Source organism: Microtus pennsylvanicus, chromosome 13 (assembly GCF_037038515.1).
Source record: "Microtus pennsylvanicus isolate mMicPen1 chromosome 13, mMicPen1.hap1, whole genome shotgun sequence".
In the NCBI taxonomy this organism is placed as follows: Eukaryota; Metazoa; Chordata; class Mammalia; order Rodentia; family Cricetidae; genus Microtus; species Microtus pennsylvanicus.
Genome location: NC_134591.1, coordinates 51172016 through 51188464, shown reverse-complemented (window position 1 = coordinate 51188464; position 16449 = coordinate 51172016). Strand labels below are relative to the sequence as shown.

The 16449-nt window shown below is 47.4% G+C and overlaps 1 protein-coding gene across 1 annotated transcript; it reads left to right on the top strand.

The window, feature by feature from the left end:
- The first annotated feature begins 2311 nt into the window (after positions 1 to 2311).
- Positions 2312 to 6217, top strand: Klf17 (KLF transcription factor 17). The gene is made up of 3 exons (XM_075944600.1): positions 2312 to 2356; positions 4615 to 5458; positions 5955 to 6217. The coding sequence occupies exons 1-3, from the start codon at positions 2312 to 2314 to the stop codon at positions 6215 to 6217; spliced, it is 1152 nt and encodes a 383-aa protein (XP_075800715.1).
- The last annotated feature ends 10232 nt before the right edge of the window (positions 6218 to 16449 follow it).

The window sequence follows — 16449 nt, the reverse complement described above, 5'->3', positions numbered from 1 at the left end:
CAGGGTGAGTAATGGTGGCTCACACCTTTAATCCCAGCACTTGGAAGCGAAGCAGGCAGATCTTCGATTTCGAGGCCAGCCTGTACTATAGAGCAAGCTCCAGAACGGCCAGAGCTACACAGAGAAACCCTAACTCAAAAAAACAAAACAAAACAAAACAACAACAACAAAAAACCCAGCTACAATAACAAACAAAAACACAAACCTGAGCAGGGCTAGTAAGGAAAACTTGACTTTACATTTCCTGTCTGCTTATTGGGTCATCTCATTGATCATCCTCCAACCCAGTCCTGGGTGTGTCCTGAGCCCTCTCCCTCCATGTTCGAATCCCCTGTGATCTCTTTTTTTTCTTTCTTTTTTTTATATTTATTTATTTATTGTGTACACAATATTCTGTCTGCATGTATGCCTGAAGGCCAGAAGAGGGCACCAGACCCCATTACAGATGGTTGTGAGCCACCATGTGGTTGCTGGGAATTGAACTCAGGACCTTTGGAAGAGCAGGCAATGTTCTTAACCTCTGAGCCATCTCTCCAGCCCCCCCCCCCCCCCCCCCCGTGATCTCTTATCCTTGAAGCATCAAGTGTGAAATCTACCTTTCTTTTTGTTTTTGTTTTTTTGAGACAGGGTTTCTCTGTAGCTTTGGAGCCTGTCCTGGAACTAGCTCTTGTAGACCAGGCTGGCCTCGAGCTCACAGAGATCCATCTGCCTCTGCCTCCCGAGTGCTGGGATTAAAGGCGTGCGCCACCACCACCCGACTGAAATCTACCTTTCCACCCAGATCTGCTTTCTAGGCTTCTAACCAAACCACCCTAGTCTGGAATCCTCAACTGGATGCTGCATAGACAATCTTAGAGCATCCTGCCGATGTCTCTAAGCCCTATAGAGAGCTGTCTTTCTGATAGCATTCCCAACAAAGGGAAAGGCTTCAGTCACCTTCTGGGACTCGGGGAAATGCTTGTTCCCACCATCAACCCAGTGAAGCACTACACTAACTGGTTCAGCTGTTATATTAGAATATCTCATACTGACCAATAGCGTTCACACACACACACACACACACACACACACACACACACACACCACACTCCCACACACTCCTTTTTGTTTTGATCCAATCTGTCATAGGTCCGGTGGAAACAGCTAAATATTATGCTGTGGCTTGCTTGGGTTTGCTTATTTTTGGAGGGACAGAGTCTTACTGTGTAGCCCAGACTGTCCCCACACTCAGGATCCTCCTGTCTTTGCCTCCCAAACACTGGGTTTACAGGTGTGTACCGCTGTGCCAGATTCAAAAGTCTATTACTAACTTATTTTATTTTTCAGACAGAGTCTCAAAGTTGTAGCCCTTGCCATTCAGGAACTCAATATATAGACCAGGATAGCCTTGAACTCGAAGATTGGTCTGCCTGGTTTATTTCTCCTTAAAAATTATTTTTTTACATTCATTTTTATGCTTGAGTGCTTTGCCTGCATATATGTATGTGTACCACGTTCATGCCCAGTACCCTAGGAAATCAGAAGAGGGCATCTGATCTCCTGAATGGAGTTACAGAGAATCAGAGTCCACACACAGTGTATGGGCAATTGTGGAATGCCCAAATTGTATGCTGGGACCCCTGAGCTTCAATTCACTTGGAGAAAGGACAGAGGTGCCCAGCCTCAGCAAGAACCATTGGGCACGCCCTATAAAGTTTTCTGTTTTGAACTGGAGGCACGGTGGCGTCCCTCTTGTTAACAGAGGCTCTGACTTGCCCTGCCTCTGCCACCAAGCCCCTTCTCTTTCTCCAACTCTGAGGTCTCGGATAGTGGTTTCCCTACTACTACTTTGGGTCAGACTGTAGGTTGGAGGATGTAGGTGTGGAAGGGCGGACATAATGTCTTTAAAAAGTGGTAGAGCCGCCGGGCGGTGGTGGCGCACGCCTTTAATCCCAGCATTTGGGAGGCAGAGGCAGGCGGATCTCTGTGAGTTCGAGGCCAGCCTGGTCTACAAGAGCTAGTTCCAGGACAGGCTCCAAAGCTACAGAGAAACCCTCTCTCGAAAAGCCACAAAACAAAAACAAAAAAGCAAAACCAAAGGGGAGGGAAAATGAGTAAAGGTCAGAGGTTTCCCTGTCAGGGACCTGCTAAGGAGTTGTGTGATTGGCTGAGCGCTAGGTGGGAGGGTCCTGGGTGGGTGTGGCCTTGGCTCCGCCCAGCCTTGGAGGCTTTTAGAAGGTCCACCGGCAGCTGGGATTGTGGCGTAGTGGTGTTAGGACACTTGCCTATGACGGCACCAGTCTCGCTAGGCCAAAGTTGCGCCCAGGCCGACATGGAGCGGGAAAATGAGTGGCAGGCTGCTCACCAGCCTCCCAAGGTGAGTCTGTGGTCCACCCTAGGGTGTTGCAGGGTGGTGGTGGAGAACCGAATGAAGGTTGGAATGAAGAGGGCCGAAGCAAAAAGGAGGCTTGGTTAGTCATTAAAGTATGTTTTCAATCAAGCATTAGAGCCTGGGTTGGGTGGTGAAGGCGGGAGGGTTCGGCTCAGCTTTGTGGGGAGGGATTTGTGTACTGCAGAAGGGTGGGGAGGAAAAACGTTTATCGGAGCAATTTGTCAGACTCCATTGATTATGGCCTGAGTTAATTTTTTTTTGGGGGGGGGGAGGCGGCTCAAAGATGGGTTCTGCGGCCGGTAGGATTTGCTGAAGGAGGCAGAGGCAGGCGGATCTGAGTTCGAGGCCAGTCTGGTCTACAAGAGCTAGTTCCAGGACAGGCTCCAAAACCACAGAGAAACCCTGTCTCGAAAAAACCAAAAAAAAAAAAAAAATGGGTTCTGTGTATTCTCGACTGTTTTGAAACTCGCTCTGTAGACCAGGCTGGCCTCGAACTCAGAGATCCACTTGCTTCAGCCTCCCGAGTGCTGAGTTTAAAGGCATGCACCACCACCGCTTGACTTACTATCCTGGAACTCACTATGTAAACAGAGATCCACCTGCCTCTGCCACCTATGTGTCAACACATCCAGCTCACCAATTCCTTTTGGGTCTAATCTGTAACTATTTTCCTTGTTGTTCTCATGGAAATTGGTGTCAACCCAGATTCCGTGTAGCTTCTGTATATAGTTTGTATATAGTTTTATATATGTATTTACTATATATTTATATATAGTTTTATATATTTATTTTTATATTTCTAGTCTAGATCTCAGTTTTTTGTGCCAACAATGGAATGCTTTTAAAATTTCTAATGTAACACAGGTGACTAATAGCCACATTAGCATTAGTCCTGAAGTCCCTAATCTAGCGATTTGCACTTTAATTTTAAATGTATTGAGTCGCCAGGCAGTGATCCGCACGCCTTTAATCCCAGCACTCAGAAGGCAGAGGCAGGTGGATCTCTGAGTTTGAAGTCAGTCTGGTCTACAAGAGCTAGTTCCAGGACAGGTTCCAAAACTACAGAAAAGAAGAAAGAAAGGAAGGAAGGAAGGTATTGAGTCATTAGTATTTTGAATCATCAAATCCAAAAGCTTCACATGAATAAAAATGACTCATTCTGTGCACCATTAATAAAACAGTGCTTAGCCATTAGACACAGCCAGTATTTGCTGAGCTATAAAGGTCTGGGGTAGCTCAGCAGGTAAAAGTGAGTGCTGACAAGTCTGATCTGGGTTCAATTTCTGGAACCCACATGCAGGAAGAAAGGTTTTCCATATATAGTTTTTAGGGGTTTTTTGTTTGTTTGTTTGTTTGTTTGTTTGAGACAGGGTTTCTCTCTAGCTTTGGAGCCTGTCCAGGAACTAGCTCTTATAGACCAGACTGTCTCGAACCCACAGAGATCCTCCTGCTTCTGCCTCCCGAGTGCTGGGATTAAAGGCGTGAGTCACCACCGCCTGGCCTAGTTTTTAGACCTTTTTATCATTGGGATTCTAGATGCATTTGTTATTGAGCCTGACTTTCCATGGGATCTGTGGATTGGAATTCAGTTTGTGCCAAAGCTTCATTCACTGACACAGCTTACCCAGCTCAGGTCTTAATCTTGTGCCCAAGCCGGGCGGTGGTGGCACACGCCTTTAATCCCAGCACTCGGGAGGCAGAGGCAGGCGGATCTCTGTGAGTTCGAGACCAACCTGGTCTACAAGAGCTAGTTCCAGGACAGGCTCCAAAACCACAGAGAAACCCTGTCTCGAAAAACCAAAAAAAAAAAAAAACATAAAAAAATCTTGTGCCCATTCTGGAGTTCAGAAGAGCTGAGAACTGACCCTTGACATCCCTGTTGTCACTGGAGATTTGGTAAGCTCCATGACCAGACAGAATTCCAATAAAATGGTGAGCTCTCCCAGGTGGATTCAAATATCACAAGGGCCACAGAATCCAAACCAAATAGGTCCCTTGATGAGTATAGTATCTGTAAGTCAGGCGTAGCAGCTCATGTTTAAACCTAACACTTGGCAATAGAACGAGGCAGGGGGATTGATAGAAGTAGGCGACAGCCTCGGTTGCACAGCGAGTTCCAGCCAGCCTGAGGTGGACATAAGCCACGGTCCGTTCGTGCCTATGCTTAGGGGTGTGGAGGAGAGGTGTGTGGAGCCGAGGAGTAGAGCAAAGCGGACTTTGGTTTACTCGACTCTTTCTTACAGGATAATGAGAGGCCGACACCAATACCAATGCTGCATCTGTCAGTGCCTTCTGGGAATGGTGGAGTTCATCAGCCACCCACTCCAGCCGCCACTCAACACGTGTCCAATATGTCAAGGCCATATGTGTTATCCGCTGAGGAGTCCAGGCAGAATGAGGGTGAAGGAGGGTCAAAGGTCATTCTCTCCCTACCTGAGCATGGTGTGAGGTACTCCTCCCCACTGCCTCCTACACCTTCCCAGATGTATCATCAGTCACCGTCTATCCTCCAACCCAGCAGAATGATTGACACAGGATCCCACATGATGTCCTTAGGGAGTCCAGGTACTCTGGTGGGAGTGAACTTAGCCTTCAGTGAGAATCTGATGCCTCACAGTGGCCTGCTAGGCTCAGCTTCCAGCGGCGTCCCAGTGATGGCCTGCAGCAGTGTCCCACCGATGCCTTATCCTGTCCCCTCAACAGTACCTGCTACCACAGGCTCTTTAAATAATGGATTATTGTTGGTCCAAGGCATGGCTCCCAGCGGGGCCTGTGCCATGCCTCCCTCGATGGATCAGATGCTGCACTTAAATCCCTACAATCTTGGGATGCCCTCAGCTGGGCTTCAGCCATTGCTGACTTTAGATTCCCAGGACTCGCTTGTGACACAGTCAAGTTCCCAGGAAGGACCTTTCGTATCTGAGCAGCCCACACCTAGTCCACAGGGTTCAGAGAGCCCCAGTACTTCAGCAGAGGCATCTGGGAGGCCATCTCCAGCTTCAAGACCTTATGTCTGCCTGTATGAAAACTGCGGGAAAGCTTACACCAAGCGCTCCCACCTCGTGAGTCATCAGCGTAAACACACGGGTGAGTGAGGTGTTGGGTGGAGAAGGGATGCAGGGATCTTTGCTCTTTCGAAAAATGTTTTTCATTTTATTATGTGAATGAGTATTTTGCCTTCATGAATGTCACCTGGTCCCTCCGATGGAGGTCAGAAGAAGCTTGAATCCCTCAGAACTAGAGTTAAGCAGATGGTTGTGAGCCACCATGTAGGTGCTGGGAATTGAACCTGGGTCCTGCAAGTGCAACAAATGCAACAACTGAGCCAATTAATTGTCTGGCCATCTTTCTTTCCTCTTTTTGATTTATGCAGGACCACTGATTTATTAGGATTGACCCTTTCTCTTCCAAGCTTGGAATCAAGCCCTCTGGTCCCACTAGCTCCCCATTCCATCTGGTGGTCCTGCCTCCCACTGGTTCCTTCGTCTTCCCTTTTGAGAAGTCCTCTTGCCCCAGAACTAGATCTCTTTCTTCCCACTGTGGTTTTTTCTGCTCAGTTTAACTTTCCCTCGTCCCTCCCTAGGTGAGAAGCCCTACGTGTGTGACTGGGAAGGCTGCACGTGGTCTTTCTTCCGCTCTGATGAGCTTGGACGACATAGACGGATCCACACCAGAGACCGGCCACACAAATGCTTGGAGTGTGGCCGGCAGTTCATGAGATCTGACCATCTCAAGCAACACCAAAAAACTCATCAGCGCATGCCAGACGTCCCGACACCTCAGGCCAACAGCAAACAGGCAGACAATCAGATCGGCGGTCCTCCTGCTCCTGGTCAGGGGCTTTAGCTCCTTTTCCTGGATTCTCTAAACCAAGACCCTGCTGCCCGAGACTGGGTCATTTCTGGGGTAGGTGAAAGTTCAGATGGAGACAGGAAGTGGTGAGGAGGCTCACATGAAGCTCTTGACACCAGCGTGGATTCCTCAAAAATCTGGTGCCTCTCAGGAATTAGTGACTTTTGCTATTTATCCAGATGAGAAGATGGAGCCATGGACTGGACTTAATTAGAAAGCGTTTTTCCTGTCCATCAACAGCAGGGAACACTCTCATGCCTGCCTGTTCCGTGAAGCCATGTTCTCTCCCTGGGTCTTCCACAGTGTCCAGGGCCGGACCATGGGAAAGACATCTTAGTATTAGAAGATACTGAAAACGTCCCATGCACCGCACCAGGCTCCCTCTGGCCTTCACCATCCATATGCCCAGAGTTTCTCTTCCCAGGTCTCAACCGGAATGCTCCACTACAGGACATGATATCTGGCATTCCATGGGGCCACCAAAACCAAGCCAAAATCAGTCTCAAGGACACTGATAGTCATGGGGGAAACTCCAGGAAAGAGGAGATTTGAGAGAGACAGATAGTGATTCTCTCTATCCCCACGAATTGTTGCAAGTATTGCTTGTCCCCAACAGCAGTCTGGGGAGACCTCCCAAGCAGCCTGCAGACACGCCCTTCAAGGTTGGCCATGAAGCAGTGCCCATCACGGAAGTGTGCTGCCTTGGGCCACTGTCCGTTCCTTCCGTCCCACTTGCTATCCCTCCTAACCTTGGTGTTGAATGTCCCCAATAAACGCAGTGTTTGTGCTGTTTATAAACCGGTGTGGGGAGTGGGGGGGGCTCAGGACAAATCGCACCATAACGTCCTCTCTACCTGGCCCAGGTATCAGGTTGCAGGTCATTTATGTATTTTAAAAAAGTATTATTTATTGTGTGCACTCGTGTGCAGGTCAGAGACAACTTTGGGGAGCCAGTGATCTTCTAGCGTGTGTGGCCCTGGGATTGAATTCAGGTTGTCAGTCTTGGCAACAACCTTTCTTGTTGGCCTTTGTTTGGTTTTGCTTTTGAGAAAGGGTTTCACTGTGGCGCCCAGGCTGAGTTGCAGGTGTGAGCGCCCACCCAGTTTCAGGCTGCCTCCCCTCCTGTCCCCTCTGGTTCTGAGGGACAATAAGTGTCTGGTAGCTCACCCTGGCTGTCTTCTGGATTCAGTTGGTCATTTTACTGAGCATTCAACTAACAGAAAGGAGCTAGGCCTTAAGTCATCCTCCTTGTAGGAGCTCAATAAAGGTTTAAAGTTAAAAAGGTTAAGGAGCTTGGCTAAGCCACCCAGTGGCAGAGCCAGAACCCCAAATATCCCTGCCCCCAATGTGGGTTTCTTCCCTATGAGCTGGCACCTTCCATAGGTGTTCTATAGACCCAGACCCAGTCCTATGCCAGGTGTTGGCTACAGAAAGGTGACTCCATCTTACACTTAAGGGACCATATTGGGCTCACCAATTCACAAGCCTCCACAACACAACACACGGGTGCGGGCACACAGGAAGGATGTACCAGGAAGAACAGGCCTCAGGTCTGAGCCAGACCTTATCCACGAAGGCTTAGCCATGTCTCGTTCCCAGACACCCTTGGTTGAGCGTCCTGAGCACTGAAGAGTTAGGCATGGTCACCCTGACTGTTAAGGAGCAGCAAAGACCAGAACTGGCCTCTGCCTGTGGATATCAGAAGCTACTGTTAGAAGCGGGTGTGTTAGCCTGGAGTGGTGGTAGTAGGTGCCTGGAAACCCAGCACTCAGGAGATGGAAGCAGATTTAGGAGCTTGAAATGACTGAAAGTGACAGATGAGAAACAGATTAATTCCCTATTGTGATGTCTATCATATATAAAAGCTGTCTTAACTTTGACAATTTTGCCTGCATGTGTACTACAGTGCATGAACAGAGGTAGGTGACAGCTCACTGGAGTTTTCCTCCTATCCTGGAGGTTCCAGGGGTCAAACTCAGGTCTTCAGGCTTGGCGGCAAGCAACCTTACTACCCACGGAGCCATGTTGCAGGCCCATATATGGAATTGTGGGAACAGGTCTTAGGTAGCCCCAAGCTGGGTCTGAACTATGTCACCAAGGATAATGTATTCTTTTTTTTTTTAAATATTTGTTTATTTATTTATTGTGTATACAATAGTCTGTCTGTGTGTATGCCTGCAGGCCAGAAGAGGGCATCAGATCTCATTACAGATGGTTGTGGGCCACCATGTGGTTGCCGGGAATTGAACTCAGGACCTTTTGAAGAGCAGGCATTGCTCTTAACCACTGAGCCATTTCTCCAGCCCCGATAATGTATTCTTTCTCCAAGTGCCAGGATTATAGGTGTGTGCCAACGACACGGGTGTGGCGCTGGGGAGAAACCAGGGCTTCAGGTATGCTAGAGAAGCACACTACACCAAACTACACCTGCAGTGGAAAGCTTGTATCTATGGTGCGATTGAAAGAATACACATTTGCCCTTTTTAGTCACTTGAGTCAAAGAATTCATTTATGTGTAGAGTCTCCTTTTATCCTCCAGAGATGTAACCACTCTTGGGTCTTGGTAAAGCTGGTGGTGTTGCCTTTATCACATGTGGATTCGTCGCTAAGCAATACAGTGTATGGTTTTACTGTTTTTACTCTGTCTGAGGTTTAATAAATTTTAATAATATTTCTTGTCTTAAAGTTTGGAATTTTTTTAAATATTTATTTATTTATTATGTATACAATGTTCTGTCTGTGTGTATGCCTGCAGGCCAGAAGAGGGCACCAGACCTCTTTACAGATGGCTGTGAGCCACCATGTGGTTGCCGGAAATTGAACTCAGGACCTTTGGAAGAGCATGCAATGCTCTTAATCACCGAGCCATCTCTCCAGCCCCCCTGGAAATTTTTTTGACTGAATTTTGTCAAGCCTCCCCACCTCCACAATCTATTCCCCCCCCCATGATCTGAATGAGAGAGAGCTGCCCCCACAGGCTCGTGAGTTTGAGTGTTTGGTGCTCAGATGGAGGAACTCTTGGAATGACAAAGAGGTGTGTAGCCTTGGGAGAGGAGATGTGTGTGTCACTCGGCTGGGCATTGAGGTGTCAAAAGTTCATACCATTCCCAGAGTGCTCCCTCTCCCGCCCCTGTGGATGTGAACTCTCTGGGAATGTGAGCCCCAAATTAAATACTTTCTTTTATAAGTTGCCTTGGTCACAGTGTTTTATCACAGCAATGGTAAGACATAAGACGATACCAGATACCATATTTGGAGCAGGATAGGTAAGACATCTGTAATCACAGCCCTCGAGGAATTGAAGGCAGGAAGAGCAGATGTCCAAGGTCATCTCTGGTTTTAAATTTGAAGCCAGCCTGAGCTATGAGAGACCCTGACTTGAGCAGGTGGAGACACAGGTTTTGTTTTTTGTTTATTTTTGTCTTTTTGAGAAAGGGTTTCTCTGTAGCTTTCCTGCTTCTTGTAGACCAGGTTGGCCTCGAACTCATAGAGATCCGCCTGCCTCTGCATCCCAAGTGCTGGGCTTAAAGGCGTCACCACCGCCCAGCTGGGAGGTATGATCTTACTACGTAGTTCAGCTTGGTCTAGAACTTGTAGGGTTTGAACTTGAGGTAATTCTCCTGCCTCAGTCTTCTGAGTGCTGGGATTATAAACATCACCACCACACCTGGCTGGCATTATTGGAATTTTGAGGTGTGGTTATAAGTTTTTTGTTTTCTTGTTTTTTTGGTATTGAACTGAGGGCATTGGACAAGGTAGACAAGTACTCTACCACAAAGCCATATCCTTGGTTTTTACTTTTTAAATTTGAAGCGAGGGCCTCCTTCTGTTGCCCACGCTGGCCATTCAAGGAATGAATCCAATCACTTTCTGTTTTCCTGGCTCGGTCTTCCAGGAAGCAGGCCCAGCTTGCTTTCATCTTCGTTTTTTTTTTTGTTGTTGTTGTTGTTGTTTTGTTTTAAGATGTATTTATTTATACAGTATCCTGCCTGTAGGCCAGAAGAGGGCACCAGATCTCATTATAGGTGGTTGTGAGCCACCATGTGGTTGCTGGGAATTGAACTCAGGACCTCTGAAAGAGCAGTCAGTGCTCTTAACCACTGAGCCATCTCTCCAGCCCTCATCTTTGTTTTGTTTGTTTGTTTGTTTTTCAAGACAGGGTTTCGCTGTAGTTTTAGAGCCTATCCTGGAACTAGCTCTTGTTGACCAGGCTGGCCTTGAATTTACAGCGATCCACCCGCCTTCTTCTGCCTCCCGAGTGCTGGGATTAAAGGCGTGCGCCACCACCTGGCTCATCTTTGTTTTGAGTCAGGGTCTCACAAAATGCAGTACTAGATGGAACTTACTTTGTAGGCCTGGCTGGGTGCCAACTCTCAGAGACTTGCCTGCCTCTACCTCCCAAGTGCTGGGATTAAAGGTATGCACCACCACACCTGGCTTACGTTAATCTTTTATGGATAGACCCAGAGTGAGCTTTTTGTACTTTTTTTTACTTAAATTTTTTTTCAGACAAAGTCTCCTGTATCTCAGACTGGCCTCTAACTTACTAAGCAGTAGAGGATGGCCTTGAACTTCTGATCCTCCTGCCTCTACCACTTAGCTACTGGGACTATATACATGTACTGTTACACCCGTGTCATGGGACCCCCAAACAAGACCACCACAGAGCCAGTATCCAATGCAAACCCACTGGGGTTTATTGATTTTTCAAACTAGTCTGGACTGAGTTTCAACACACTTTCCCAGCAGTTGGGGGAAAAGGGCCCTGAGTCTTCACGGGAAGGGAATTTTAAAGAGAAAACCGCAAGGCACAGTGGTACAAGCCTTGGTATTTCAGGATTGGATAAAAGTATACAACTTTTGATTTCGTTGGTTGGGGCATAGGAGAATTTCAAAAACAGTGATTGTCAGCAGACAAGAATTTCTTTTTATTTTAAGGACTTATGTATATGAGTATTCTCTCTGCATGTACAACTTTATGCCACCCAGATCCCACTATATATGGTTGTGAGCTACCATGTGGTTACTGGGAATGGAACTCAGGACCTCTGGAAGAGCAGCTGGTACTCTTAATTGCTGAGTCAACTCTCCAGCCAAGAATTTCATTTTTTTTATTGATATTTATTGAGCTCTACATTTTTCTCTGCTCCCCTCCCTGCCTCTCCCCTTCCCCCTTCAAACCTCCCCCAAGGTCTCCATGCTCCCAATTTACTCAGGAGATCTTGTCTTTTTATACTTTCTATTTCCTATGTAGATTAGAACTATGCAAGTCTCTCTTAGTGTCTGCATTGTTGTCTAAGTTCTCTGGGATTGTGGTTTGTAGGTTGGCTTTTTTTGCTTTATGTTTAAAAACCACCTATGAGTGAGTACATGTGATAATTGTCTTTCTATGTCTGGGTTACCTCACTCAAAATAATGTTTTCTAGCTCCATCCATTTTCCTGCAAAATTCAAGCTGTCGTTATTGTTTTCTGCTATGTAGTACTCCATTGTGTAAATGTACCACATTTTCCTTATCCATTCTTCCGTCGAGAGGCATTTAGGTTGTTTTCAGGTTCTGTCTATGACAAACAAAGCTGCTGTGAACATAGTTGAGCACATGTCCTTGTGGCGCGATTGAGCATCCTTTGGATATATACCCAAAAGTGGTATTACTGGGTCTTGAGGAAGGTTGTTTCCTAATTTTCTGAGAAATCACCACACTGACATCCAAAGGGGTTGTACCAGCTTGCATTCCCACCAGAAATGCAGAAGTGTTCCCTTTTCCCCTCAACCTCTCCAGCACAAGTTGTCATCAGTGTTTTGATTTTGGCCATTCTTACAGGTGTAAGATGGAATCTCAGAGTTGTTTTGATTTACATTTCTCTGATGACTAAGGATGTTGAACATTTCCTTAAATGTCTTTCAGTCATTTTAGATTCCTCTGTTGAGAGTTCTCTGCTTAGGTCTATACTCCATTTTTTAAAATTGGATAATGTGATCTTTTGGTGTCCAATTTCTTGAGTTCTTTGTATATTTTGGAGATCAGCCCTCTGTCTGATGTGGGGTTAGTGAAGATCTTCTTCCATTCTGTAGGCTGTTTTATCTTGTTGACCATGTCCTTTGCTTTACAGAAGCTTTTCAGTTTCAGGAGATCCCATTTATTAATTGTTTCTCTCAGTGTCTGTGCTGTCCAGCCAAGAATTTCAAAATAGCGATTAAATACCTACAAGGACATTTGAAGCAAGCAGACACTATTTGGACACCCTGGTGGGGTCACTTTGACCAGGGCTGGCACAGTTTCTTTGGAATGTTTATGACTTTGCTGGACTACATTCACGCCCCTAGTTAGGCTCTGTCTAAAATGGAGTTCTTTCTCAAAATAGAGTGTGTTCTGCTCCTTCAGCACCTTGTTTATTTCGATCAATGCTGGGAATTTGTGTGTGCAAGTACTCTGCCAACATCCCAATCCCCCAACTTTTTTTTTTAATTTTTTATTTTATGTGCATTGGTGTGAAGGTGTCAGATGACCTGCAACTGGATCTTCAGACAGTTGTGAGCTGCCATGTGGGTGCTGGGAATTGAACCCGGGTCCTCTGGAAGAGCAGTCAGTGCTCTTAACCACTGAGCCATCTCTCCAGCCCCCGCCAGTCCCCCAACTTTTATTATTTTTTGAGACAGGGTTTCACTATGTAACCCAGGCTGGCCTCACATTCACAACCCTCCTCCCTTAGCATCTTGAGTACTGGATCCAGACACGCACTACCAAGGCCAGTAGGCCAATTTGAATAGATCAAATACACTTGTTTTCCTGTTAAGTGTGCTACCATGAATACCAAGTATCTTTACCTCATCCTCCAACTGCATGTGTGCTAAGCTGCCATGAGCCAGTTTCCAGAGGTAGCTACACGATTCACTAAGAGGTCTTGGTAAGGTTGAGCTTGGTGGGTTTGTAGCATGCGGGTCTAGCCTGTAGCACATAAGTCTAGCCTGCCACACGTGTTCCTGTGGTGTCAGTTACTCGTGTGGGTTGGAGAAAGCAGCCGGTTAGTCCGCTCAGGATGAAGACTGTCAGGTAAATTGTGAGCGGGAACAAGCAACCTGCAAGGTATTTGGATGAGCAGAAGAAACTGTTGGCCATGGAATCGAGAGGAGGGACTTGTGACATCTAAAGGGGCTGAGGGACGGGGGCAGAAGAGTTAAGCTACCCGTGGGCCGGAAGCACTAAGATGACAGGTCATGAGTGAATGAGCAGGGCAGGCCATGAAGGCCACATGGGTCAGGATGCTGAGGAGGTGGAAGTTTCAGATGACAAAATGCGGGATACAGCCATAGGAGAAGGGGGCTGGAGAAAATGAGAGGTAAGCGCTTTTGGACATGTACCTTGGGTGGTACCAGCACCAGCCGATGAAAGAATAAAGCGGACAGAAGGTAAGTGTGTGATGTGTGCCTGTGAACCCAGAGAAATGTAGAGGCGGGGGTCAGGCGTTCAAAGTCATTATCCCCACAGAGAGTTCAAGGTTAGACCTTCTCTCTCTCTCTCTCTCTCTCTCTCTCTCTCTCTCTCTCTCTCTCTCTCTCTCTCTCACACACACACACACACACACACACACACACCTCACATGCTAGGTGTGGCTGTGTTTATCTTTAATCCCAGCAGAGGCTGTGAGCTCTGAGTCTGAGACCGGCCTGGTCCAGGCCAGCCAGGGCTGTGTAATCTAAAAGAAGAGGGCGTGAGACAGATGGTAGTAGATCTTAATAGAAGTAAACTCGAGTAATGGGCGTGAGTGGAGGAGGGTGTTGGTGCCCAGTGCAGCCACGTTCTGGACGAGTGGCTACTGGACAGTCATGATATTTTTCAGCATCTGTGAGAGACTCAGAGGCACATACGAGAGAACTTGGGGTCCCCACAAGGCAAACCCTGAAGGAGCTGGAAGTCACTGAGGAGGCAGGGAAACTCTCAGATTGTGAGTCAGGAGTTCTAGAGTCATCTGAGGGAAAGGTTGTCAGGTCCCTCATCCTGCACAGTTAGCACCCCGATTTTTTTTTTTTTTTGAGACAGGGTTTCTCTGTAGCTTTGGAGCCTCTTCTGGAACTTGCTCTGTAGATCAGCTTAAACTCAAACTCACAGAGATCCGTCTGCCTCTGCCTCCTGAGCGCTGGGATTAAAGGCATGTGCCACCATTGCCTGACTTTAGTACCCCAATTTTATTCTTTTGTATACATCCCTCAAATTCCTATGTGTGTCCAGGGTGCTCAGGGATTTCAGTGTGGGGACCACAGCTGTGGTCAAGTAGATCTTAGCAGCTCCTGGGCTAAAGGCAGAAGGCCCAAGCCTGAGGGGTGTTGTTGCAATTAGAGCCCTACTCTGGTTGCCTTGTGTGGAGATGGGTGGTTGGGAGCTTGGGCAGGGAGGAGGCAGTTGATATCTGTCTGTACAGCTATGCGGATGGTGAAGAGAGTTGTCTGTGATGGACAGTGTGGCAGATTCACGGCAAAGCTTCTGAATCCTCATCAGAATTCTGCCCCTTCACATGCCAGGCCCTGTGGAGGGATTCTTGCTTCCGGGGTCCCCAGGACCCCTAGATGGAGCCCACTTGTGGACTCTTTGGCAGGTGTGTTGGCCTGAGCCTCATTCACTGACGCATCTGCTTTGTTTACTTGGAGCTCCATCTTTTGGAGTTTGTGGATTTGAGCTTTGGCTACTTGATCAACCTGTTGTCTCTAAGCACCAATTCCTAAAGTTTAGATTTGCTCCAGAGATTTGTCCTATGGGTCGGGGGTGAGGGGAGGAGGATTCAAAACAGGGTTTCTCTGTAGTTTTGGAGCCTGTCCTGGAACTTGTTCTGTAGACCAGGCTGGCCTCGAACTCACAGAGATCAGCCTGCCTCTGCCTCCTGAGTGCTGGGATTAAAAGCATGCGCCACCACAACCTGGCTGGATTTGTTATTTTTTATACTAATTTTATTTTTAAATTGTATATGAGTGTTTTGCCTGCATGTGAGTGTGTGTGCATCTCCTTTATGCAGGTCAGAAAAGGGTGTCAGATCCTCAGGACCCAGATCTAAAGACAGTTGTGAGCAGCCATGTGAGTGCTGGGAATCGAGCCAAGTCCATTGCAAGAGCAACAAGAGGTCTTAATTGCTGAGCCATCTCTTCAGCCAGCCTCCTCCCCAATCTTTTTTTTTTTTTTTTTACTGACAGGGTCTCATTTGTGTAGACCAGGCTAGTCGGAACTCAGAGAGATCCACCTGCCTCTGCCTCCACAGTGCTAGGATTAAAGGCATGCGCCACCATGCCTGACTCTCATTTTGTATATTTTCCTCCGTGTCTGCCTTCAGCTTCCTCCATGCCTCTGCTTGTCTGAACATTCACCAGTCCCACCTCATTCATTGACTTTGAAGCTACAGTGCCACCCAGCGAGCTGTCCCATTTCTGCAGCCCTCTCTACCAGGCCTTGCTCATGTCCAGCCTTACCCACACCGCCTTTACAGACCCTCCGCTCACTCCCTGGCCTGTCTCTCTGAACTCTGAGCCCTCGGTCCTTCTTGGGGGATCATGGAGAGAGTGTTCCATGCTTCCAGTTCCTTCTCCTCCTGTTCCTACCCACCCCCATCTCCCTTGTACCTAGAGTGTTGTTCCCTGTCTGTCCAGGCATTCTCCAGTGAGGCGTGAGCTGCAATCTTAGAGAGGGGCTTGTTTTCCAGGTTTCTGTTTTGTATACTCTCTCAGCTCTAGGATACTATGGAAGTGTTCTCTGTCCTCTTTTCTTTCTCCCTACCTCCCATTTTTTTTCTTCCTTTGAGATAGGGTCTCTTCTGTAGCCCAGGCTGGCTGGGAGTTCACTCCATAACCAAGTACAACCTTAAACTCTGGATTCTCTTGCCTTTACCTCCTTACTGCCAGGCAAACACTGTCAATTCAACTACTTCCTCGGCCCAGACTCTTGTTCCCTATTGTTGGTCTTTCTTTGTATTTTAACTTTGTTTTAAGATAGGCTCTTGCTGCGTAACCCGGCCTGTACCTGCGAGATGGCTGGGTGAGTAAAGGTGCTTTTCGCCAAGCCTGAATATCTGAGTCTGATCCCCAGGCCCTGCATGATGGTAAGAGAGAAAAGACTCCCTTGAGTTGGCCTTTGGCCTCTACAAGGTGTCAGGTTGTACCTCCAACCACGAAATAACTTTAGCCTTGGCTGGCCTAGGACTTGGTGTATAGACCAGCTGGGCCTTGAACTTGCAGTGAAACCCA